Below are 25065 nucleotides of genomic sequence, written 5' to 3'. Positions count from 1 at the left end.
GGTTCCTCCCCCAGATAGTACCCCAGTACATTTCACCCACACTGGAGCATGATCAGACACCTGAATATTTCCAATCTCAGCCCCCCCCTAACCTTTTCCCATTGATTCCTATGAGCCCAGAGTCTCATCTATCCTAGTATAGGTTTGTTGCGCATGACAGTAATGAGTATAATTACGCTGGGTCCCATGCAGAAGGCGCCAACAGTCTACCAATCCCAAGGAATGCATAAATACCCGAAAAACCCGAGTATGCCCCCTAATTGAATCTCCACCCCCTTTAGAATGATCCAGTCGCCCATTTGGAAACACATTAAAATCTCCCCCCAAAAGTATCACCCCCTGAAGGAATATTAGCAGCTCACGCTGCAGTGACTGATAAAAACTTAGTTTGGGCAGTATTGGGGCCATAGATATTCACTATCGTCACTCTTTGCCCCTGTAAAGTCCCTCTCAACGCCAAGCATCTCCCCTGAGGGTCCCGATATACCTGCTCAATAACCAAACCCAAACCCTTTACCAAAATTGTAATCCCTCCCTTTTTCCTAACATAATCTTGCCCTTGATGTGTCCAAACATGTTCAAATGCTGGGTTCTCCAAAAAAAACCCGCATCCCTGGGCCTTAGATGGGTCTCTTGAAGTAGACAAATATCCCGGAAAACAATACTCCTTTTCCCAGGACTATTCATCCCATTGATATTCCAAGATCCAATCCTAAGCACATCACTCTGGAATCCTACCCTCCTATTCCCCCTACCTCCTCCAATTTTCCCACAAATCCCCCCTCCCCTCCTCCCCCCATACACACCAATCCAGCCACCGCCAGACCAGCCATCGAGAAAGAATGAAGTCTCCCCCAAAAGGCTACTGTCCCCATATACTTCCCAATCATAACCACTCTTTAAAACATCTTCCCATCCTAGTCCCATATATTTCATCAATTTTCCCCGTTATCATCTACTCAAAATATCAACCACACAATATAGCCCACACTACTCATCCACACCCCCTCCCCAATAACACTCATGCATCTTTCTTCCAGCCGGGGGTCGCGTAACTAACCATTCATAAAAACAAACCCCCCCAAAGCCTCAAGTTGAAGGACCCTCAATTAGTCTAAAGGGCCCCCAACAAGTCCAACAAAATCTATACTCCAGTCTTGCTGCTGTTCAATTCTCTGAGGATGGCAGCTTCTTAGTCGACCAAGTAACCATGCATGAGGCCTCCACTGGTCTCCCCACTTTCTTTGAAGTCGCTCCAGTTGAAACACTAGGCAAGTTATTACAACCCAAATCTTTCAGAGCAATCCACGCATCTCTCACCGTATCCACTCTGCGTGACTTTCCATTAACAGTCAACCACATTCCAAAAGGAAACAACCAATGATAACGATGGCCCTCCAAACGCAGTACCTGAGTCACCTCGAAAAGGCCCTTCTCTTCTTAAAGTCGTAAGAACCAAATCTTGGAAAACTCCCACCACAATTCCATTCCATGAAAATTGTGGGCGCTTACAGGCCACTTAAAGAATTTTTTCTTTAAATAAATAGTCTCCAAAACATGCAATATCATCTTTTGGGGTGCCTGGTTTGCTCGCCCCCAAGCTGCGGTGTGCTCTTAAAATAATAATGTTAGCTGTATCCACAGTCTCTTCAGGCCCCAATAGCTGACTGCAAAAATCTTTCACCACTTCCATACAGTTCTTATGTTGGTCAGATTCAGGTACCCCTTTAAAAAGCAGATTATTTCTCCTGGACCTATTTTCTAAGTCCTCAATTTGCGCTTGTAGATCTGTGAACTCCTTTACTTGCTGGGACATCGCCGTCTTGGTTTCCATTACCTCCCCTTCCAACTGCAATACATGGTGTTCGGAGGCCTCAACCCGACCTCCCAAATCACTCACTTCTGCTCCGATTTCAGTGAGCGCTGTCTTATGGTCTTCCTTCACCCCTTTTATTTCCAACTTTAAGTCCTGAAATCCAGCTTCCAAAATCATTTTCAGAGCTGCAGCATTATTTTCCGACCCGGCTACAACTGGCGACAGCTGAAACTGCCCTGGAGACGCCATCTTGGAGTTTACGACTGGGGACCCCGATGCTTTTGCCGTCCGTTTACCACTTGTTGTTTTGTTAAAGCAGAACTTGTCCAGCTTTTGTCGACTCGCCATGCACTCCACCCACTTCTGCGTTAACATTCGGGGGGTCTGTCTCACTTGGGAAGTAATTTAATCGCCATTACTTTCAAGCCCCATCAACGCTCGAAAATCACTCTGCCATTCGGTAGAGTGATGTCACTTCCTCCCTCCGGATTTCTGTTTCCTATATGCAAGACTTTACATTTCTCTACATTAAAGTTCATCTGCCATTTATCCGTCCACTCTCCCAGTTTGTTCAGGTCCCTTTGTAAATCTTCAAAGACCTCCTTAGTCCTAACCCCACTAAAAAGTGTGTCATCTGCGACTTTTATAACCTTGCACTTTGTCCGTTTCTAGGTCATTAATAAATACATTGAACAGCAGTGGTCCAATTACTGACCCCTGCGGAACGCCACTCGTGACCCTTCTCCAGTCTGAGTAGTGGCCCTTCACTCCTACCCTTTGCTTCCTACCCGCCAGCCAATTTTTGATCCATCTATGTACATTTCCTTCCATCCCATGGTTCTTCAACAAGTCACAAAAATCTGACAAGTGCTTGGGAACTGAGCCAGCTGCTTAACTGTTTCCAAGGCCAATAGCTTTGATTTTATACACTCTAGGATAGTGAGACGAGATTCTCCTCACTGCCAGCCTATATTCTTATAGCATAGTACCTGGTATGTGCATGGCATCGTATTTGATGTCCATCTCGTGCAGCCCAACCTCACTGGGGGAATACCTCACAGTCACTGTGCCATCCTTATTGTCCTTGATATCTGGCTTGGCTACTTTTCCAGATGGCATGTGGACCTCTCCTGTAGATAGAGCAGAGATTAGTACTATGGAAACATTTTAGGACAGCCATCCTCTAAAGCTCTTGTTTTGGGCATTTCTACCCTCTCCATATGGTTCTATAAAATATCATGCACTTTGATCAATTAGGGAAAGATGGCTCAGGAGCAGCGCTCTGTGCTGTCTTTTGATAGAGTTCCTAGTTTATTTCCTGGATGAGATATCAGAACTGGGTCAGCTAACATGAGAAATAAAGAGTAGAAAAGTTAAGTCCATTACTGTGACCTTTGGTGACCAGACAGAGAGCAAGATAAAGGCCAATCAAGTTTCTCAGTGTATAGCTCTCAGCTTCAGAACCTTTGCTGCATTTTAGAACCCTAGGAAGGTGGTTCTAGTCAAATGGGACAAAATCTCTGCACAAGTGGTCCATGAGAGCTAAAGGCATCAGCATGGGCTCAGACTGTCTGAGTTTCTCAAAGGACCCAGTGGAGTTTTTAGCTCTAACACTAGTTTTGGCCCAACAATTTCTTCATCTATGGCAAAAAGAGGAATTTCTTTGTGAAGCAGAGCTAGATGCACTAAAGTCAGATCGCTAAACCAGTTTTGACTGGTTTAGCAACAATTGCATTTGCTGACCCAATGCAGAAGATGGCACACCGCTCATTCTCCGATCTGACCATGCAAATAAGCTCATTAATATTGAAATGCCATGTAAACTAGTAGAGTGACTGATGCTCTAACATAGAATCCCAATGCACAAAACACCCCCCCAAAAAAACCCAAAACCCACCCAAAAAGTGATTGCTTTTAGCGATCCAAAAAAACAACTGATTATGACCACTTACCTGTCTCACTGATAGAAAAATATAACATGCCAACCCTTTTTTTTTTTTTTTTTTTAAATGGGCACAGATGCACCATTAGCCTCCCCCCCAAACAATGGCCCTTCCCAACATCCTGCAACGAACCGGCACCAGGGACCAAACAACCCCTCCTCCCCCCTGGGCAGGGAAAATGGCAGGAGATATGTCTACTCCCCTCCTGTCATTCTGACCCCTCTATGCAAGAAAAAATTGGCAGGAAGGATACCCACTCCCTCCTGCCACCAGATGTCCTCCCAAACTCATTCTTCTCCCCCCCCCCACCAGTACCTTTGTCTGAAGAGAGCAAGAGGGGTTGAAATGAGAGATATTGTACGTGTGTACACTCACATCTGTCCATTTATAAACAATTAAAAAGGAGAAATTCGGTTCTTACCTGCTAATTTTCTTTCTGTTAGCCTGTAGACCGGCATAGTTCCTTTATGGCTGGGTATTATACCTCACTGCTACCAGCAGGTGGAGACTGAGATCAAACTTGTATATCAGTATAGCTTCCCCTCTACTAATCCAGTCTGCCAAATAGCCAAGCAGATCCTAGGAAAATTCTTAACTGAAAATAGTAAAATACACTCCAAACAGGAGTGGAAAAACAACAAACATCTACAAACAACTGCTGGGACATGTGTAGAACTTTATCCTGGAAAATGAAACATCCCCACAGCTCGCCAGCTAAGCTAGCTGAGCCATCGCCACTGTTCTAATTCTCCCCGGCCATAGAAAAATACTAGAACCTGCAGAAAAATTCAAAAATCTGCATGTGAGCAAAAACCCGCAATCACCGCACAAAGACAGATAGGGTGGGGATCTATACCGGTCTACAGGCTAACAAAGAAAATTAGTAGGTAAGAACCTAATTTCTCCTTCTGTATCCTGGTAGACCAGTATAGTTCTGTTACTGATAGGACGTACCAAAGCAGTACCCATCAAGGGTGGGACTACCGAACGGCCGACACCAGAACACGTTCACCGAATACTGTGTCCTGACACGCTTGAACACGGTAGTGTCTGACAAAGAAATGCAGAGAAGACCATACTGCAGCCTTGCAAATATCCACTGGAGGCACTAGAGAAGACTTAGCACAAGAAGCTGTCTGACCCCTAGTGGAATAAGCCTTGAGAAATTCTGAAACAGACTTCTACAGAAGATAAGCGGAAGCAATAGTCTCCTTGATCCAGCATGCAATAGTAACCTTAGAAGCGCCATCCCCCTAACGAGGATCTGCCAGAAAGACAAAGATGATATGATTTCCTGATCTCCTGGGTCCTCTGCACCCAAGAGCAAAGGACCCAACTGACATCCAACTTGCGCAGCTGTCTCTGCTCAGAAGAGCCTTCCCGGCTACCCAACACTGGGAGGACCACTGCCTGATTGACATGAAAAGGAGAAGCTACTTTTGGCAGAAAGGAGGAAACAGATCTCAAGACAACCCGCTCCCTAGAAAGCTCCAAGAAGTGAGCCTTACAAGAGAAAGCCTGCAGCTCAGAAACAAGTCGAGCTGAAGTAATGGCCACCAAGAAGACTGCTTCAGGAGTAAGGTCCTTCAAAGAACAGTCACCCATCGGTTCAAAAGGAGGGCGTACTAGAACTGACAGAACCAGATTCAGATCCCAAAAAGGAACAGAGGGCCACATGGGAGGCCTGAGCAACCTGGCCACCCGCAAGAAGCAAAACACATCAGGAATGGCAGTCAAACGCTGACCTTTCACCAACCCACGAAAGGCTGACAGCTAAACCCGGAGAGAAGACCATGCCAGTCCCCTGTCCAGGCCATCCTGCAAGAACTCTAAGATGTTAGGCAGGGAAGTGCAAAAAGAGACCACGCCACACACATCACACCACTCCTCAAATAAACACCAAACCCTCACATAAGCCCAAGAAGTGGAAAACCTCTGGGACACCAAGATAGTTGAGATCACTTTATCTGAATACCCCTTACCTAGGCGAACCCTTTCAAGAACCAAGCCGTAAAACAGAAGGGAACATTGAAATGGGACCCTGAGGCAGAAGGTCACCCAAGAGAGGCAGAGGAAGAAGATCCGCCACCAGATGCCTCACTAGATCCGCATACCATGGTCGAGGCCAATCCGGAGCCACCAGAACCACGAGACCTGGATGGCGAAGTATGCATAGAAGAACTCTGCCCACTAATGGCCACAGAGGGAACACATACAACTGCCCCTCCATTGGCCATGGTTGAACCAGAACATCCAGACCCTCGGTCTGACTGTTTCTGCGATGACTGAAGAAACGAGGTGTTTTGGCATTTACACTTGTGACCATCAGGTCCATGAGGGGCTGACCCCAAGATGCACTAGCAACTGAAAGACCACAGGGCTTAGACACCATTCTCCAGGATCTAGCATGGGACTTAGAAATCCGCTTGAACATTCTCCACACCAGCTATGTGGGATGCTGATATTTCTTGATGGTACGACTCTGCCTAGACCATGAGCAGAGTCATCTCCTGTGCCACCAAAGTGCTCCTGGTGCCCCCCCCCCTTATGACTGACATAGGCCACCAATGTGGCATTGTCTGACAGAACCCCAACTGACTTGCCCATCAGAAAGGGCTGGAAGGCTAGAAACGCCAGATGGATGGCTCTGGTCTCCAAGACACTGAACAACCAAGAAGCCTCCTGAATGGACCAGGTGCCCTGAGCCGAGTGACCTAGACACTGAGCTCCCCAACCGAGAAGACTGGCATCCGTAAGCAGCACCGTCCACTGCAGTTAGAAACATAGAAGATGACGGCAGAAAAGGGCTACAGCCCATCAAGTCTGCCCACTCTACCCACCCCCTGTCTATGCCCTAATGACCCAATTTCCTTATCTTGACACTCGTAGGGATCCCACATGGGTATCCCATTTATTCTTAAAGTCTGGCACGCTGTCTGCCTCGATCACCTGCACTGGAAGCTTGTTCCAATGATCAACCTCTCTCTTTGTGAAGAAATACTTTCTGGTGTCGCCATGAAATTTTACGCCCCTGAGTTTGAGTGGGTGCCCTCTTGTGGCCGAGGGTCCCTTGAGAAAGAAAATATCTTCCACTTCGACACGTCCCGTGAGGTACTTAAATGTTTCCATCATGTCTCCCCTCTCCCTACGTTCCTCGAGAGTGTAGAGCTGCAATTTGTTCAGTCTCTCTTCGTACGAGAGACCCTTGAGCCCCGAGATCATCCTGGTGGCCGTCCGCTGAACCGATTCAATTCTGCGCACATCTTTACTGTAATGTGGCCTCCAGAATTGCACACAGTACTCCAGATGAGGTCTCACCATGGCCCTGTACAACGGCATTATGACTCACCCCTTGTACAAGATAGGGGGTCTGGAGCCACTAACGAAGACTGTCCCGAGCTAAGCCCGGAACAGGATGATCCAGACTGTGCCTGTAAGGTGACCACCTCCGAAGAAGAGCATACTGAAGAGGACGCATTTAGGCTCGCAACCACATCACTACATCGAAGGAAGCCACCATCGACCCCCACAACTTGGAGGAAATCCTGCGCCCGAGGATATCAGGCGAAGCTGAGATTGTAAGTTGCTTACCTGGGCCTCCGGAAGAAGACCTTCCCCAAGGAGGTGTCGAACAACACTCCTAGATATTCCAGGCGCCGAGATGGAGACAACTGGCTCTTAGCAAGGTTGACTACCCATCCCAGCGACAGCAGAAAGTCCACGTGCTCTCCTGGAACAACTTGGCTCAAAACAACCAGTCGTCCTGGTAGGGATGAACAAGAATGCCCTCTTTTTGCAACGCCGCCACAACACCATCATCACCTTGATGAACGTCCATAGAGCTGTGGCCAGACAAAAGGGAACTGATAATGATGCCCAAATATCGCAAAGCGCAGGAAGCAATAATGAGAGGCCCGAATGAGAATGTGCAAGTAGGACTCGGACAGATCCTCCCCCGGCCGAACCGCCAGAATCACAGACCGCAGAGTTTCCATGCAGAAGGAAGGCACATAAAGATCCCTGTTGACCCCCTTCAAATCCAGGATGGGCACCACAAAGTAAATAGAGTACCAACCTGTGCCCCACTCCTGCGGGGGAACTGGAACCACCACATGGCGATAGAACAATCTTTGAAGGGTCTGGCGAAAGGCCTGCTGCTTCCACTACACTCTGCAAGGGAGAAGTGAGAAACCAGTGTGGCAAGGAACGGGTGAACTCCAGAGCATAGCCATCCCGAATCACCTCCAGAACCCACTGATTGGACGTGATGTCTGCCCACTTTGGATAAAAATCCCACAGCCAGGTGCCCACCGGAACCAAGACGGGCACCAGCAAGGAGTCATTGGGCAGGACAGGCGGCAAGGGAGGCCGGAAGGGGCACTACCAGCCCCCCGGTGGGCCCCAAGAAAAGACTGCATGTGCTGGAAGAATCTGCTTCTAGAGAGCCCAGAAGATGGAGAAGAGGCAGCCCCTCTACCAGAGCAGAAGTGGCAGAAATCACACCCACGAGCAACATTACCTCAAGCCTGAGGCCTAGGCCTATCCTCAGGCAAGCGAGGCATTCTGGAATCAGTGAGAGTCTGAACCAACCTGTCCAGGTCCTCATCAAACAAGAAAGATCCTTTAAAAGGAAACTTTGTCAACTTAACTTTGGACGCCGAAGCCGACCAAGCGCGAAGCCCCAAGGTACGGCGTGCTGCTACTCCAAAGGCCAAAGGCTTGTCAGAAGCTCGCAAGAGATCATACATGGCATCCGAGAGATAAGAAGCACTCAATTCAATTTTGGCAACTTTTTGCTTTAGTAAGTCCCAAGTCTCAGATTTACTGTCAAGTACATGCTGGGCCCAACGAAAACACACCCGAGTCACTAGCCCGCCACACATCGCCACCTGGACCGACAGAGCTGTCACATCAAAACTGTTTGAGGGACTCCAACTTATGCTCTTCAGGGTCCTTCAAGGCCGCACCACCCTCAACAGGCACGGTATGCCTCTTAGAAATGGCAGAGACCACCGCGTCCACTACAGGTGACTTTCAAGTGTCCCTATCCCCTTCAGGAATGGGATACAAGCGGGCCTTGGAGTGCGCAAAATGAAAAGAGGCTTCTGGCACCTGCCACTGTGCAAGCATATCCTGAATATCCTGATGCAAAGGAAAAGAGCAGGAAGCAGAGCGGATCCCCTTATGCAAGGGGTCCACCATACAGGGGGTTCTGACAGTGTCCTCAAAGTGCAAAACCAAAGAGACCTGCAGAATTAACTCACGAGGCTTGTCTCACTGAAAAATGCGCCCAAGACGCATCTTTACCATCTGGGTGGTGCTTGAACCCCTCACTGGCAGAAGCCAATCCCCCAAGAGGATCATGGAATTCTCCCAAAGGTTCCAGGTTCTCATCAACATCTTGCCCTCTAGGTAAAAAAATCCTCATCCCCAGATACCCTCGGGCATTTGGATGAGAGAGGAGTAGAGGGGGGGGCAAAACCACCGCTGTGTGGGGCCGCACCGGAAAAGACGTCAAGGGTAAACTCCTCCCCCCACGCCAAACCCCCGGAGTGGACACGGAACCTCCTGCCACCAGCACATAAGATTTACAAAGTGCTAATATAAATTTAGGGGGAAAGAGCTCCAACGGCCCCAAGGAACTCCCTGCTCCAGCAGGGGACCCTGTCATACCTTCCCCTATATTTCCAGAACAGGGAGAAGGTCACTTGAGGTAACAGAGGAAGGAGGAGGTTCCCGCCGAAAATGGACCTGAAACTGTCAAAATTGGAGTTCCTGTGGCCTTCCGCATCTGAAAAGCCTGGGGACTTTCCTGACGCTGAGGCCGAGGAACTGACCGACACGAAAAGGGAATCCCCAGCTGGACCGGCAGTAAGTGAATCCTTTCTCCCAGACCGTGGGCATTGGGGGAATCCTGGGCTTCCTCGCAAGGCACCATCAGCGGGGCGCCCTGGCTGTCGGCATCCACTGCGAATGAGGCTGCTCCACTGCTCCAGCCTACACAATGCTTGCATATGGATCACAATGAGCACTTTTTCCCTTTAAAATGCCCTGGCTGAAAAAAAAAAAGGGCTAGCTAATTGAGAAAAACACAAATACACAGGCAGTTTTACAGGGAAATGAGCCCTGTAGACCGACAACTCAGGATTATTATTATTATTTTTTTAAAATCAGAACCGACTCCACGGTTCTCAGAGCTGGAGGGCTGACCAACCAGGGGGCCAGGCCGCCTGCTGAGGCACCTCTACAAAAATTTGGGGAGGTGGAGGAAGGTGGGAAGAGGGACCCAGCACAAGACCCGCCGGGTTTAACACCCCTTAGGTCGGCCAGATCCCCAAACAGGACCCGTCCAAGCTCTATCCGGCAGAAAAGGGGAACCAGGAGTCCAAAAACAAAGTTCCAACAGTGCTATGAGGAAAGCCGAAATTAGCCTTACCACCTGCTACTGGCGACTGAGGAAGACTGGATTAGTAGAGGGGAAGCTATACCGATATTCAAGTTTGATCTCAGTCTCCACCTGCTGGTGGTAGTGAGGTATAATACCCATCTGTAAAGGAACTATACCGGTCTACCAGGCAATACAGAAAAAGAAGGTTTCCTGCCCTAGAAAGCTGAGTGGCAGGAGGCTTCCCCTGCCGGCTCTGAGCATGTGTGAAAGTCGCTTTCACAGCAATCAGTAGGTCAGGAGAGATGGGGTTTATGACGAACCTCTGTATAAATCATTTGCATACAAAATTTTTAGTGCATCAATAGCTCTTAAAATCGTCCAAAAATCAGATCAGTGCAGACTTGTGCGATCTTACTGATCCTATTCAGTGCATCTCTCTCACTCTGTTGCGAATGTTTAAGTGACTTCTGTAGGTGTCCTAAAGTTCCTGGCAGCTGGGAGGTTGCAAGTCAGGCCTCAAGGTGTTAAACACCTCTTAACTCAAATCATCAAAAAGTTAGTGTTCTGGGTTAGAATATATGGGCTAGATTCATTAAGCCCACAGATCGTGTTTGCGATCATGTACCAACCCGATTTTCCTCTGACCCAATTCACTAACCTCTATTCCGATCATCCTCTGATCCGATCATGCAAATGAGGGGAAATGGCATGCAAAGTAGGCAGGCAGCGATTCACTAAACAAATCTGGGACACCAACTGGGCTGGCCGATCAATAGAAGCAACTACTGGGGACCAGTCGCTCACGTCCTTTCCGACTGTCCTCGACCTGAAATCCCAGCCCTACAGCCCTTCAAACCATCAAAAAAGCCCCCAGCTCTCTGCTCGAACAGGGATACATTGCTGCACTTCCCTTCAAGAGCCCTGCTCTTGCTGCCCCGACTCCCTTTCCCTTTGCCGCCCTTTCCCGCAGTGCGAGCCCGTGATTTTAACCTGCGGGTTTAAAGCAGGGCTGCACTGTGCGGAAGGGCAGCAGAGAGCAGGAGAGTCGGGGGTGGCACAGACTTATTTGGGTCTTTCAGCCTGACGTCCCGCTGGGCACAGGCCGTGAACTTCTCTTCCGCAGCCCCCCCTCAGTGAAGAAGAGGCCATTCCATAAGGCTTTCTGCCTTAAAAGCATTTTACGGAGGCCATAGGGTTTGCAATTTCACTACTTAAATGTGCCCCGATTGTTTGAGCCCCTGAAGTTAAGCAGTGTGCCGGCACTTATCTCTACTTTTCTCTTGTTCCAGCGGAGAGCATGCACAGACGATCTACAGGCAATGAAGATGGTCTGCGCATGCATCGGGATTGTTCAGTAGCGAGCGTTCCTCCGATCGCCCCCATTAGAATATTGTCCTGTTGTGAATTGGTTGGCTGGCCACGGATCAGACAGGTTACTGAATCGGGCCCTATGTTCTGCAATGGTTTCAAAGATTTAGTCCAGAAATTTGCCTATAGGATATGATGTGGTGTGTTTAGAGATCACCTACTACACTTCTCCCTCCCTATTCGCTGTGATAGGGGATTAACAGAACCGCGAATACAGAAAAACCACAAATAATTTTTTCATATGTTATTCGCTGTTTTCTATTAAAAACCATCGTGAATATGGTGAAACCGCGAATAACATGGTGGGAGACCTGGCCTGTTCCTGAAGGAGAGGCAAAACACGGTGAAGAAACTGCTGGGAATCGGCGATTTCTCTATGCAAGCTGATGTAATTTGGTGGGAGAAGCCGGCAAGCTAAAAACCGCGAATAATCAAAATCGAATGCTGAAACCACAAATACGGAGGGAGAAGTGTAGTCTCTTCTGAATAGTTAGTGCTCAAGGCAGTAGAAATAAATACTATCCATTTAAGATTTACTTTTGTTTCTCTGTTGGCTGCTGTTTATTTTCTCCCCAAATCCCCACTCCTCCTAGTTAGCTTAGCATTTGTTCTACAGGGGTATTACTCGACAACCAAACCTCAGGCTGGTTAAGGTTTAAGGGACAAGGCCTAACTTGGGAGGACTTGAATTCAGAAAAAAAGGCAGCAGAGAAGACCGTAGACATTGCAGCTGTGGTACAAATGAACATGAAGCGGACATCTTGGTGAAAAAGCTCCAGAAAAACAAGATGTCATAGAAAGAGTTTATAAGGGATAGACTTGGGACTAATCCCAAGGAAATCTTCACAGAAAGTGGTGATGCAGGGAAACAGCCTTCCGGTACAGGTGGAGACCAACTGCATTAATGCAGAGATCTGAGAGAGGGATTGTACCGCTGAGCAGTTGGTTTTGATGGATACCAAATAGGCCGCATGGCTTTACTGCCATCAGCATGGCTATTACTAGCACACCATACTAGCAAAAATAAGCATGCTCATGCATAAACAGTTCAAATAGCTCAATTATTTTACACAGGATAGTAAAGAATCAAGGAGTAAATAAGCATATGAGAACCCCCCCAAAATACCAATACCCAGCTACTCCTCCTTTTCCCATGTGGTGAAGCCTTGCTGACATTTGTTGGGCAGTGAGCCCTTGAGGCCCTCAGACTATACATTTGGATTTTCAGTGCTGTCAGACCAATTGTAGCGCTCAGTTCAGTCACCTGTAATTTCTCCTTTCTTGATGGTAAAGGGAATGACCAGGTCAAAGGGCCTCAGCCCAGCCACATCCAGCCCATTCACACCCATGAGGGGACGGTCTGTCACCTGACAACAGAAAAGAGTTTGAGAATGAACAGCAGAAGATTCAATTTGGGGAGGGAAAGTTAATCTATAACCCCCCCAAAAAAAACAAAAAAAAACCCAAAACAAACAAACAACCCCACAAATATGGCAGATGAAGTGATGGTCAACATGCTTTTCACACGAGACATACAATCCCTCCAACCTCCGCCCCCCCATGTGAAAACTAAGGGAGACAATACAGCCCACAAGAGAATGCCCATGAAACATGAAGCTGACAAAGTCCAGACAATATAACAGCCCACTGACATAATTGAAGAGAGAACAGACAATATTGGACAGAAGGAAGGGTCTTCTTTGATGAACATGTAAGTTGAAGGGGGAGTCAAAATGGCAAAGATTAAGTAAACACATGGAACCATAAGCAGGCAGCAGAAGATGGAATGCAGTAACCCCCTTTAGATTCAGACAGGGGACACTTGATGGGGGATGAGATAGAAAGGGAGTTGGTAGGGTAAAAGATACTTGATGAGACCCCCTGGAAAAGTGTCCTGATGCATTCCAGGTCATGGAAGGTGGAGAGGGAGAAGGACAGCCCTGGAATTTAGGGGATATGCATATCACTACTCAGGGTAATGCATTACAAAACGTAGAGGTTTAGATTTCGTGAACTGCAAAGCAAAGCAAAAGCATTCAAAATATTGCAGCCCTGCTTGACTTCAACTGCACTAATTGCTCAATCAGCTCCCATGCTTATGCTATTCATAGGAAGTGCATTGTACCTGGAGAATTCATAAACAAATCCCAGAATGTATATTAGTTTTTTCTATACCACAGCCCACGATGTGATGCGGCATTTTCCTCATTGCTGCCCCCGGGTGTTTTATCTTCTGGCTGGCTCCCTCTTTCTCACTGCCATAGACGTTTGTGAACAAAGCAGAGGGCGGCAGCTCGTGTCTCGGTGAAAGAAAGCGAAAAAGAGATGCCAGGCCATGGAACGGAAGGAAAGGAGGGGAGAGAGATGCCAGACCGCAGAAAGGAGAGAAAAGAAGGAGAGATATTAGACCTCGGGAAGGACAGAGATACCAGACCATGGGAGAGGAGAGAGATTCCAGGCTATGGGAAGGAGAGGAGAAATATGCCAGACCATATGAAGGTGGGGGAAGACAGGAAGACAAAGGGAGGAGATGGTGCACAGCAATGGGTGCAGCAGGGAAGAGATAAGAAGAAATACTTCTAATGGATAGATAGGAATAGGGGAGAAGAAAGAGGGAGGAGATGGTACACATGGATAGATAGTAACATAACATAGTAGATGACGGCAGATAAAAGACCCGAATGGTCCATTCAGTCTGCCCAACCTGATTCAATTTAAATTTTTTTAATTTTTTCTTCTTAGCTATTTCTGGGCAAGAATCCAAAGCTCTATCCGGTACTGTGCTTGGGTTCCAACTGCCAAAATCTCCAGTAAAACCTACTCCATCCCATCTAAACCCTCCCAGCCCATCCTCCCCCAAGCGGCCATATACAGACACAGACCGTGCAAGTTTGTCCAGTACTGGCCTTATTTCAATATTTAATATTATTTTCTGATTCTAGATCCTCTGTGTTCATCCTATGCTTCTTTGAACTCGGTCACCGTTTTCCTCTCCACAACCTCTCTCGGGAGCGCATTCCAGGCATCCACCACCCTCTCCGTAAAGTAGAATTTCCTAACATTGCTCTTGAATCTACCACCCCTCAACCTCAATTTATGTCCTCTGGTTTTACCATTTTCCTTTCTCTGGAAAAGATTTTGTTCTACGTTAATACCCTTCAAGTATTTGAATGTCTGAATCATATCTCCCCTTTCCCTCCTTTCCTCTAGGGTATACATATTCAGGGATTCCAGTCTTCCCTCATATGTCTTCTGGCACAAGCCTCCTATCATTTTCGTCGCCCTCCTCTGGACCACTTCAAGTCTTCTTACATCCTTCGCCAGATAAGGTCTCCAAAACTGAACACAATACTCCAAGTGGGGCCTCACCAATGACCTGTACAGGGGCATCAATACCTTCTTCCTTCTACTGGCTACGCCTCTCTTTATACAGCCTAGCATCCTCCTGACAGCAGCCACTGCCTTGTCACACTGTTTTTTTGCCTTTAGATCTTCAGACACTATCACCCCAAGGTCCCTCTCCCCGTCCGTGCATATCAGCTTCTCACCTCCCAGCATATACAGTTCCTTCCGATTATTAATCCCCAAATGCATTACTCTGCATTTCTTTGCATTGAATTTTAGTTGCCAGGCGTTACACCATTCCTCTAACTTTCGCAGAGCCTTTTTCATATTTTCCACTCCTCTTCGGTTACAAATCTTGGTATCATCTACAAAAAGGCACACTTTTCCTTCTAACACTCAAACACATTGAACAGGATCAGCCCCCAGCACCAAACCCCGAGGGACTCCACTATTCACCTTTCTTCCTCAGAGCAACTTCCATTAACCACCATCCTCTGGCGTCTGTCTGACAGCCAGTTTCTAACCCAGTTCACCACTTTGGGTCCACAATATAATGGGAAGGGATGGTATGGGAAGGAAAGACATGGAAAAGTAGATAGATTTTGAGAAGAAAACAGAAAAATGGAAGAAAGTTGAATGTTAAAGGTTAAAGCTAAAGATGGATGTATGGCAGAAAGTGAAGGAGATAAACAGCAAATGGATAAGGTGGCCCTGGATATACAGTTAAGAGCACAGACAGAAGGAAGTGCAGCCAGAAACTGGGAAAAGAAGGTCTGAAAAACAAAACCAGACAACAAAGGTAGGGGAAATGATTTTATTTTCAATTTAGTGATTGAATTGTGTCAATTTTAAGAATTTACATCTGCTGTCTATATTTTGCACTGTTCAGGAAGAAATGCATTTGTTTCTTTTTCTCTGGGGGTTGTACTGCATACAGAGTCTTGAATCTTAGGGCTTCATTTGTATATCAAGTTCAAGTTTTATTTAGAATTTGATTAATCGCTTAACTGTACTTCTAAGCGAAGTACATAGCTAAAATCCATACAACTTTTAGTTTTTGGTCCCGTATTTGCATAGGGGTTATCTGTGTTCTGGTAGGAATGAATGTTGAGAAGCATACTGTATGCTTTGAGTAGTTTAATTTTGTGGTTATGTTATGTGTTAATAACATTATATTGTGTATATATATGAAAAATGAATGGAAAAATGGTGTTATGGAGGTGGGGCAAGGTCTGGCCTGCGATTTAACCTGCGTTTTAGATTGCGGCCCCTTAACATGATTGAGGTCGACACCCCTGGTCCATGCAGTCTTACAGCTCCTTCATGCACAAGTTAAGCCATACACATGCAGGATTAATATTCACTAGCCCTAAATCTTTCAGAAGCCAATCTCCAAGTTCACCATTAAGATAAACTTCCTTAGCCAATTCATGACTAAGATGCTCAGCATAGCTACATGGGCCCAATATGGGGCTCATGAGACAAGCCCTTCCATAGCACAGATTGGAATAGGCAAAACTGTAGATACTTTTACTTGGGCTACAGACTTAGATGATGCTGGAGGACCAAGGTCCATCTGACTAAATTGCACTACCAAGACTTATCTACATGGTCATTAAGACCATAGTCTTCATCCTTTCTACCTCTAGGTGGAATGACTGGAGGATTGCTGTTATTGCCTTGTTAAGCTGTTGCTTTTCTACCTGCTTCTTTTAATTAGTTCAAGCAAACAGCTTACAACATAAAAATATATTTTCTGTACAGTTATAATCTGCCAAGAGAAGGCTTTACTTGTATTGGTGGAGTATAAATTATAGCAAAACAAATATGCTGCAGACTTCAAAGTGTCAAAAAGTCAATCTCCTTGAATATTAGGTGTGTGTGGGGGGAGAGGGGGAGGGGATCTCCTCAAATCACATCTACAATTTCACTGAACTTGGACAGTTTCTACTGAAGTGGTAGAAATTTAGATAGGAGCATGCAATTAGCCTCTAGGCCAGGGATGTCAAAGTCCCTCCTCGAGGGCCAGAATCCACTTGGGTTTTCAGGATTTCCCCAATGAATATGCATTGAAAGCAGTGCATGAAAAATAGATCTCATGCATATTCATTGGGGAAATCCTGAAAACCTGACTGGATTCCGGCCCTCAAGGACTGACTAACACCTGTGCTCTAGGTAAACCATCCTTTAACTAGCAAAAAGGTCTTTCACATTGGTAAGATTCTTTCCAAAGTCAAAGTAAAGTTTTTCTACTGCTAAATACCTGTTACGTCTTCTTTACTCAAGAAAAAAACTCTTCCCCTCCCAAAAATAGTTACAGAAAAGCAGAGAAGGCAAAACATTGCATGCAATTAGGTAAAGCGCAGTTGCACTGAAATTCCAAGGGTTCCCCAGCTCATCCATCCCCAGAATGCTCCAGGACAGCTTTTCACTTAGACAAAGACACAGTTAACAGATTTGAACAGAGTGTACCCAGGGTTGCTGTATGCCAGGTGGGTATGCATAAGATGGGGCTAGTTGCTGAGGTACCATCTGCTGGGGGGTCATTTGGTCTCCATCCAGAGCCTGCGTGGTAGGGAAGGGGGAGGGGCAAACAAGTTTAGAACAAAAATCTAAATATCTGGACAGATTAAATAATATCACATTTGCAAAGGGACAGGGTCAGAGGGGACCCAATGGACAGTATGCTGACGTTAACTCTGTCTAGAAACATATTTTAAACAAGTCACTCATTAAAATTCTGCCAGTAAAAACTGACGGGGAAACCAGAAGACATTTAGCATCAAGGGTCAATTCCTGAAAATGGCATGCTGCCAGAAGTTTGTCTAAGGGCAGGAGACCCAATACACACCTGGGGAGTAGTTCTGTCAAAGTCATGACCACCTCAAAGACTGTTGAAACATCTTTTCCTATCCAAGCTGTAGAATCAAATTTGCACAGAAGCCCACCAAGTTCAAGTCAGGGATGAAGTCCAAGATATGTACTATAAATTGCTAGCCTGAATTCTTATGCTACAGAAGGGCAGGAGTCAAAGTACATTAGAATGCATATATTCTAAGTATTTGATTAAAATTTTGCCATTGCTTATGTCAATTGAATTGTTTTGTAAACCGTTTCAAATCCTTTGGGAGATTTAGCAGTATATAAGACACCACGTTAAATTAATCTTTCCTCCCATCCCTTTCTAAGGGGCAGGCAAGGCAGTCATACATCCTGTCACACCACCCCTGTTATTTGCTGGTCCTCTCAGAGCAGCAGCAAGGGAACAGGGAAAGCTGAGAGACTTTTTTTGTTCAAAATGCATGATGGCTATTACAAATCTGCTTGGCACTGTAAAAGAATGAGCTGACAGACTGTGTTGCTTTCTAAGTATTCTCCTCCTAAAAATAAAAAAGTTTAGGGGGATGGACTCCCTTCTTACTCTTTTGAATTGAGTCATAGCTGCATTACAAAACTGAGGATGCCAGGCACCGACCCTGTCACCGGGTCTACCTGCTGACGAAAAAGAAAAATCTGTTGCAGCAGAATTGCATGGGTGGGGTGGGGGTGGGAGGCTCATACCTGTTCTTACCAGTGACCGTCAGACCTGATATTCACTGGGTTTTAAGAAACCAGTTTAATTGCAAGTTCAGAGAGGATAATTGAACACAAACTTGCATAAAATAAAACCTACTGCATGGTGAACACGTTGGCTCCATCCTCACTGAATGCCTTTTGCCAATTTGGGAATATGATCCTTATGTGTTTACAAATTTGGCCATCTTGCAAACTACTTGTTCTAGGCTGCATAGCAATCTCTGTTACTAGGCCCAAGGCCAACACTAGAGAGAATTTAAAGACAATTTAATGAGAAAAAAGTGGATGATCTAAGTACGACCCTCTTGAAAGCCACACTTTCAGCCCTTTCAGGTAAACTGGACAGATGAGCCTTTTCGAAATAAAAGCAAGAGTAGAGTAGTATCTGTCTAGTTGTACTGGGGACACCAACTTCAGGAAGTTAGCCTTCCCCTGGGGTTTTGTACAACCTAGTAAACCCTAACCCATCACTGGTGAGCACTTACCATGACTTGGAAGGGGCTGTTGGGGATGTGCTCCCCACCAAAGCGGACACAGATGACGTACTTGCCCGGCTGAGGGGCCGTGTAAAAGATGTCGAAGGTACCATCCTCATTCTCCACCACATCCACATCTACCTCTGTACCATCAGGTGTGCACACACTGCAAGTCACCTTGCCTTTGCCAGCTGCCTTGGCATCCACTGTGATAACCGTCTCCTCCCCAATCTGGATAGTAGGTCCGATGCCAGCGCCTGAGACCGCCAAGATAAAGAAGTTAAAAACAAAGGGGGAGGGGGGAAGAAAATGGCAAGGGAAACTCATGAACCCAAGATTTGTCCTATCAGCACATTCAACTCTGGTCTCCTACTGTGACTTTAACAGGCTGCAGTCTCCCCGTTTGAGAAGTGGGTTCTCAGTACATAGGAAGGTTATCCTAATCCCCTTCTCATTATCCAGCTAAATCAGCACATTAAGTGCCAGAACTAGGGATGTGCCCAAACCCGGAAACAGAATTTGAAGTGTAGCATTCCTAGTGGCTAAACCAAGTCTCAAGTTGCTACATCCCTTTCTCAAAAACTTGAGATAAATGGAAGAAGCTATTTCTGCCATATAGTTGGACCAGTCAGTGAGAAACACTGCTTGTGTTCACTGCCACAGGACAAGCACTAAAGTGATCTATATATGAAGTTATACAAACACCGACTAGTATTACCATCTGCTTTTGTGCCAAGCTTTGCACTTGCTTGTGTCTCCTTGGCTTAAAGGGTGCCCAAAGCTCAAGTTAAGCAAGTTTGGTGGACTACTTCCTAAGCTTACTCCCTTGTGAATGAAGCCAGTTAGTAGGATAGTGTGAGAGCTCCAAGCATTCCTGGTAGACTGAGAACGCACTGAACACACAGGGTGGCAAATTCAGTGAAGCATAGAGGGGAGGGGAAATATGTGCAGGGAGCTACAATTACAAAACTATCCCATGCCTGATAGGTAGTCTAGCAAAGCAGTGCACTGCAGGCAGTCAAAAGGGCAACGTGGAAAGGTCAAAAGATGTAGCAGCACTTCATCTTAGAACTACAGCATTACACAACTACAGACTGCTATGGATGAGCCCTAGGGTCATCCCAAACCATTTCTATTCTCTAAGAACTGGAGATGGAAATGCTGGAATCAGCCACCCTTGTGGTACCATTCCTGGTTAGAATGGGTGCAAATTGAAAGTCATCTACTTGGCTCCATATTTCAGTAATGTAAAGCAGCTGCCCAAGAATTCTGGACTCTGCTGTTACTTAAAAAAAAAAAAAAAAAGTTAGACCCCCCCAATTTCTCTCCAAGGAAAGCTTACAGCCAAGAGGATTTGGGTACCAAGACAAGAGGGGCTAGATCCCAACATTAGTAATTCTAATAGTTAGAACTTGAGCACTGATTGTTGATGGAGGTAGCCTTCCTTAACCGGCCAAGGCTCAATCATTACCAAATAAGGTGATTCTGAAGGCCTCCAGTTTTTAATTTGACTTCAAATCTCATACCACCTCCAAAAACCTTCATGTCCTCAATAGAACTGTAGTTTACAAAGGACTGTGGCAAAGGAACTTAAATCCCAGAGGAGGTGGGGGGGGGGAAGGGAAGATTTGACCCACCAAACTACCAGTCATGCAGTCATTTTGCACCTTCCCAGGGGGTGGGGGGAAAGGGAGGCCAGCCATCTGTGGGAGCATTTGTTCACGGAAGATGATACTCAGCTGTAAGAAACTAAAGGGGGGGGGAACCTTTGGTTCAGAGCTAAAGGCAGTTGCCCCAATTTACTCCTCATACTTCCCCCACCCTAACTGGAGACTAGCAAGCAGTTGATCAGGAAGGACAAAGTTCCCATAACCATGTCTGCAATATTCTAAAACCGTCAACATTTCTACCTCAGCATGGCTGTGACTTCCTTATCATTGACTGTTTGGACTTGGGTAGCTTACAGCTGTTATAACTGTGCAAATATCAAGCATTTCAGCATGTATCTCAGTTGGCTTAAAATAAGTCAGCCATCAAGATAATGGAAACTCTGCACCTGCAGGGTAGTATTTAGGGGCTGATTCTATAAAACAGCACCTAGAGAAATGGCGCCAGCCACGTGTCAAACACTTAGGCACCGTTTATAGCATCGCAGTTAGCAGCACCTAGGTAAAAGCTTAGGCACCTGAAATGTAAGCAAGGGTTTTAAAGGCCTACATTTCAGACGCCTACGTTTTTAGAGAATCAAGCTTAACGTCTTCCTGCATCCATAGAAACACCCACTTAGGCATTAAGCAACAGTAAGTGTCATGCGATAGGTGCCTATCCTATCACCCAATTAAAACCAAACAAATGGAGGCTATTAAGGGTGTTTTGCCAATTAAGTTAGGCCCATTATAGAATCAGCCCCTTAGGCAATTGTAAGAACACGTGCCCAACAACCTAGTATCAGAAGGAAAAAGGGGCCTCCTCAATTCAAGGTAGCCTATGGCTGCCACGAATACCGAAGCCACATTATTTCAGTACTATTAACTGTACACCAAGAGCGTCTTGGTTTTGAAGTTGTCTTTAGACATGCATAGTGCCAGAAAATCTACTTGTGGGAAATGTTTAATTAAATGGAGAAAGCAACTGTGAGCATCCCAAGCTTAAACTATCAAAGTTACAAAAAAATAAAAATAAAAATTCAACTAGCAATAGCAAGCAGCTTACCTAGCCCGTGACCTCCAATTGACACTGAGGTGAAAGGGCAAAGAGCAAGGAAAGATCAAAGTGAGACATTCACAAAACTAGATAAAAAGGTGCACAAAAAAAAGAGAGAGGGTTATTTCCATGTAAATGTGTGCAAAGATAGAAATGTGTGTCAAATAAGCAAGTGTGTGGGAGCAGTGCACTTGTGTCCATGAGTGTCGAAAGAAAGGTCTCACAAATTTTTAATGGAAGCATACATCCTCACATTCCACTTTAGACTAGAGAAGTACTTAGGTTACAGATGCGAGATGTGGCTAGGAAGGCAGTCTTCTTAAGTCTACCCAGAGCACCACGCTACCATGATGCACGCCAGGTGATTAAATCTTAGAAATTAATATATCCAAGCAGCTGCAGTTATCTAGTGCTTGAAAAGCTGCATGGTACTAGATGTATAGGCATACTGCTGCTGCCAAGGATTAGCTTAAGTTGCCTCACCTTACACAAAGGTATCCCAAAGCAATAAGTATAAAAAAAAAAAATCCACATGAGCCATTCCAGCCAAGCAACACAACATTGTTATGATTCATTGCTGATTATCTGGATTGCTTCAGGGGTCTCGGCAGCTATTTGTCGCTGAAAGAGCATGGGAGTGGGAATCGCTCTGCTACAGTGTGCCTCTAGATCACCAGGGAAATAAGGTAGGCCTGGAGTCCTTCCTCTAGGTCCGAGAGGGGGTTGGTGGTGTCTGTTCAGAGGCAGGGGGGGGGAACACTGCCTTTTCTCGTTGGGGGGGGAAGCGCCACCGCCGACAGTATATTCACACACACATTTTCAACAATTGTTAAAAACAAAACAAAACTAATGTCCAATCATCCAGACTGCTCTCTGCAGAGGTTAGTCCGAATAATCGGCGTTTTACTGTACTTGCTATTTAATGTTACTATGTTGGTCAACCAATGAGCTTTAAGACTTTCAGAATTCAAGAAAGCTTGGGACAAGCAAAAGGATCTAAAAAGGAGTGCATTAGAGGAGAGATTAGATAAAATCTAATGGGCTGCCTTCATATTCTCTATTTGAATTTTATGGTTTTATCTTTTGTTTGCGAGTTGTATATTGCTTTGTTCCTTTTAGAAGGTAAGGCAATTAACTTAATCCAGCAGTTATGCTCATTTGGGCACTATGATCGGGGCATTCAATTACCATTGAGGCTCTAAGAGGGTAGACAATTATCTCTAGATGGACCGAGTTAAGTCTTTACACAAAACCTTTGTATAAGAAAACTTGGAGCATTTAGAACGTTTTGTGAGACCTCGCCTTCAAACATAAGTTATAAGCTTAATTGCAGGTCATGAACCCTTGCCGCACCTGTTACTGTACACTTGCTGGCATCACCAGTAGGCAGGGCACGGATGCGATAAGGTGAGTAGGGGATCTCATCGCCACCATATTTGATGAGGATTGTGTAGCGGCCAGTTGTATCTGGCACATAGGACACAGTGTAGGTACCATCCTGGTTGTCACGGATTGTAGCTTTTTTGGGTTTGCCTTCTGGGTCCTGGGCATGGAAGGAACAGAGAATGGGGAAACATCATTTAAAACAAGTTTGAGGTTCTTAAAAGGTAGAAGATTTTGGAAGTACTCTGAACTTCACAAAATTTGACCAGCCAAGTATTTTGGCTGTGTTGCCAATCACACCTGCTTTAGTACAAACTTTTTTTTGTTCCAGAAAATTCCCTCCTCCCTTTATTTTCAAAAGGGAAAACCAACTTCTGTTGTGAAATAAGGAATACCTTAATTTGTAAACAGACTACTCTTAAGGGACCTTCTGACCTCTGCAACGTTCTGCAATCCCTGGCAGATGGGAGGCTTTAATCTCTCCATCTTGGCTGACAGTAAAATTTGCCCTTAGAAAGTGGATTTTGTGATTTGTCAGAAAAAAACCCCAAACCTGTTCTGGATTAAGGTACATCATACAGAATCAGCACCACGAGTCCCAGAATTTTCCAGAAATCACTGAAGTGCAAACAAGCAGACCTATCAAGATGATCTCACTGCTAAACATTAATCTGTTGAGATATGTACTAGAACATCCAATCACCAGTTGAAGTCAGTCTTAGTTAGGCAGTGTTAAGAAATTACAGTGAACAGCAAAAAGGGATTAAACTCGGTCCTGTGTGACTGGATATACTGGTACTGGTCTGAAAGCAGTTTAGACCTGTACAAGGTCTGTCTCTAGATACATTAGGGCCTTGATATCTATTCCCAATCCTTGAGGGCTGCCCAAAAGGTCATATTTCCCAGATTTTCTAATATGCATTGAGAAATTTGCAAAATTGAACTAATGAGCATGCACCTCATGCAATTTTGTTAGGGATATCCTGAAAACCTAACCTGTTGGCAGACTGGGATTGAATGACTGTACTAGGGAATAGCTTACAGGCTAGAATACTTGCCCAAAGGAACCTAGCTGGCAGGTTGGGCTCAAGTCACATTTGATGGATTTCTTCAAATGACTATAGGGTTAAAGTTGGTAGGCGATCTGTGAGGATATTTTTTCATGGGGGAGAGGGTAAGAGGTAAAATGTTGAAGACCATCATTCTTTTACCGTGATCTGGACAGCCAGCAGCCCTTCTCCTGCATCCTTGGCATCAATGGTGAACTCAACAGGCAGGCTGGCAGGCACTCCAGTAGTGTTCAGACCTGGACCACTAGCTTTCACCTTGCTGGCATCATGAGTTGGGAGAACTTTGACCTTAAATGGACTTTTAAAGAGATAGAAAACATTTTTAATTTCACATTTGTGTCCAAGTAGAGTACAGCCAAACTTGTGCCTATGAAAGTCAGTACTTTCCCCTCTCCCCCTAATCTGAAGCGTTAAAGTTACCTTCTTGGTACCTCTTCATCACCATAAAGCACAGAGATATTGTAGGGCCCTTCCCTGGTAGGCACATAGTTCACAGTCTGAACCCCATCTCCATTGTCTACCACTTCCACTGGCTCCACTACACCCTTGGGTCCCTGGACTTTGACTTGCAAAGGTGCCACACCAGCCTTACTGGTATCCACGCTGAAGGACTGGGGGACATTGGCTCGCACAACCCCTGGAGTCAGGCCAGGGCCAGAGCACTTGACCTTGGAGCAGTCAACAACATCATGAACAGGAACTTTGAAAGGACTTCCTGCAGGAAAAGGAAACGAATGACAATTCTACTATGAACTAATACACTAAACATAGAAACATAGAAATAGACGGCAGATAAGGGCCACGGCCCATCTAGTCTGCCCACCCTAATGACCCTAGGACATTTCCTTGTGAGAAACCATCTACAACATGCAACATGATATGGACACGCATGTAGCTTTCATTATAAAGCAGCAAGCATGAGCTATGATGTATTGTGCTGCTTTAATTCTTACGCTGCTTTCATCAAATTGCTTCAAGATGGCAAGACGTGGCCTCT

At 45.7% G+C, this 25065-nt stretch overlaps 1 protein-coding gene across 4 annotated transcripts in view; it reads right to left on the bottom strand.

The window, feature by feature from the left end:
* The window catches only part of FLNA (filamin A), a 233810-nt gene that overhangs the window by 15372 nt on the left and 193373 nt on the right, over positions 1 to 25065 (bottom strand). The window contains exons 26-33 of one of the 4 annotated variants that reach the window (XM_033922576.1): positions 24489 to 24783; positions 24210 to 24366; positions 22969 to 23158; positions 21625 to 21648; positions 18922 to 19169; positions 17333 to 17425; positions 12780 to 12882; positions 2806 to 2946 (exon numbers count right to left, since the gene is read on the bottom strand). In XM_033922576.1, the coding sequence (XP_033778467.1) occupies positions 2806 to 2946; positions 12780 to 12882; positions 17333 to 17425; positions 18922 to 19169; positions 21625 to 21648; positions 22969 to 23158; positions 24210 to 24366; positions 24489 to 24783 (1251 nt within the window). The remainder of the gene's footprint in view (positions 1 to 2805; positions 2947 to 12779; positions 12883 to 17332; positions 17426 to 18921; positions 19170 to 21624; positions 21649 to 22968; positions 23159 to 24209; positions 24367 to 24488; positions 24784 to 25065) is intronic. The other 3 variants (XM_033922594.1, XM_033922585.1, XM_033922603.1) reach the window with 3 other exon arrangements.

The sequence above is a fragment of the Geotrypetes seraphini genome, chromosome 1 (genome assembly GCF_902459505.1).
Source record: "Geotrypetes seraphini chromosome 1, aGeoSer1.1, whole genome shotgun sequence".
NCBI lineage: Eukaryota > Metazoa > Chordata > Amphibia > Gymnophiona > Dermophiidae > Geotrypetes > Geotrypetes seraphini.
This window is presented reverse-complemented; position numbering and strand designations above follow the sequence as displayed.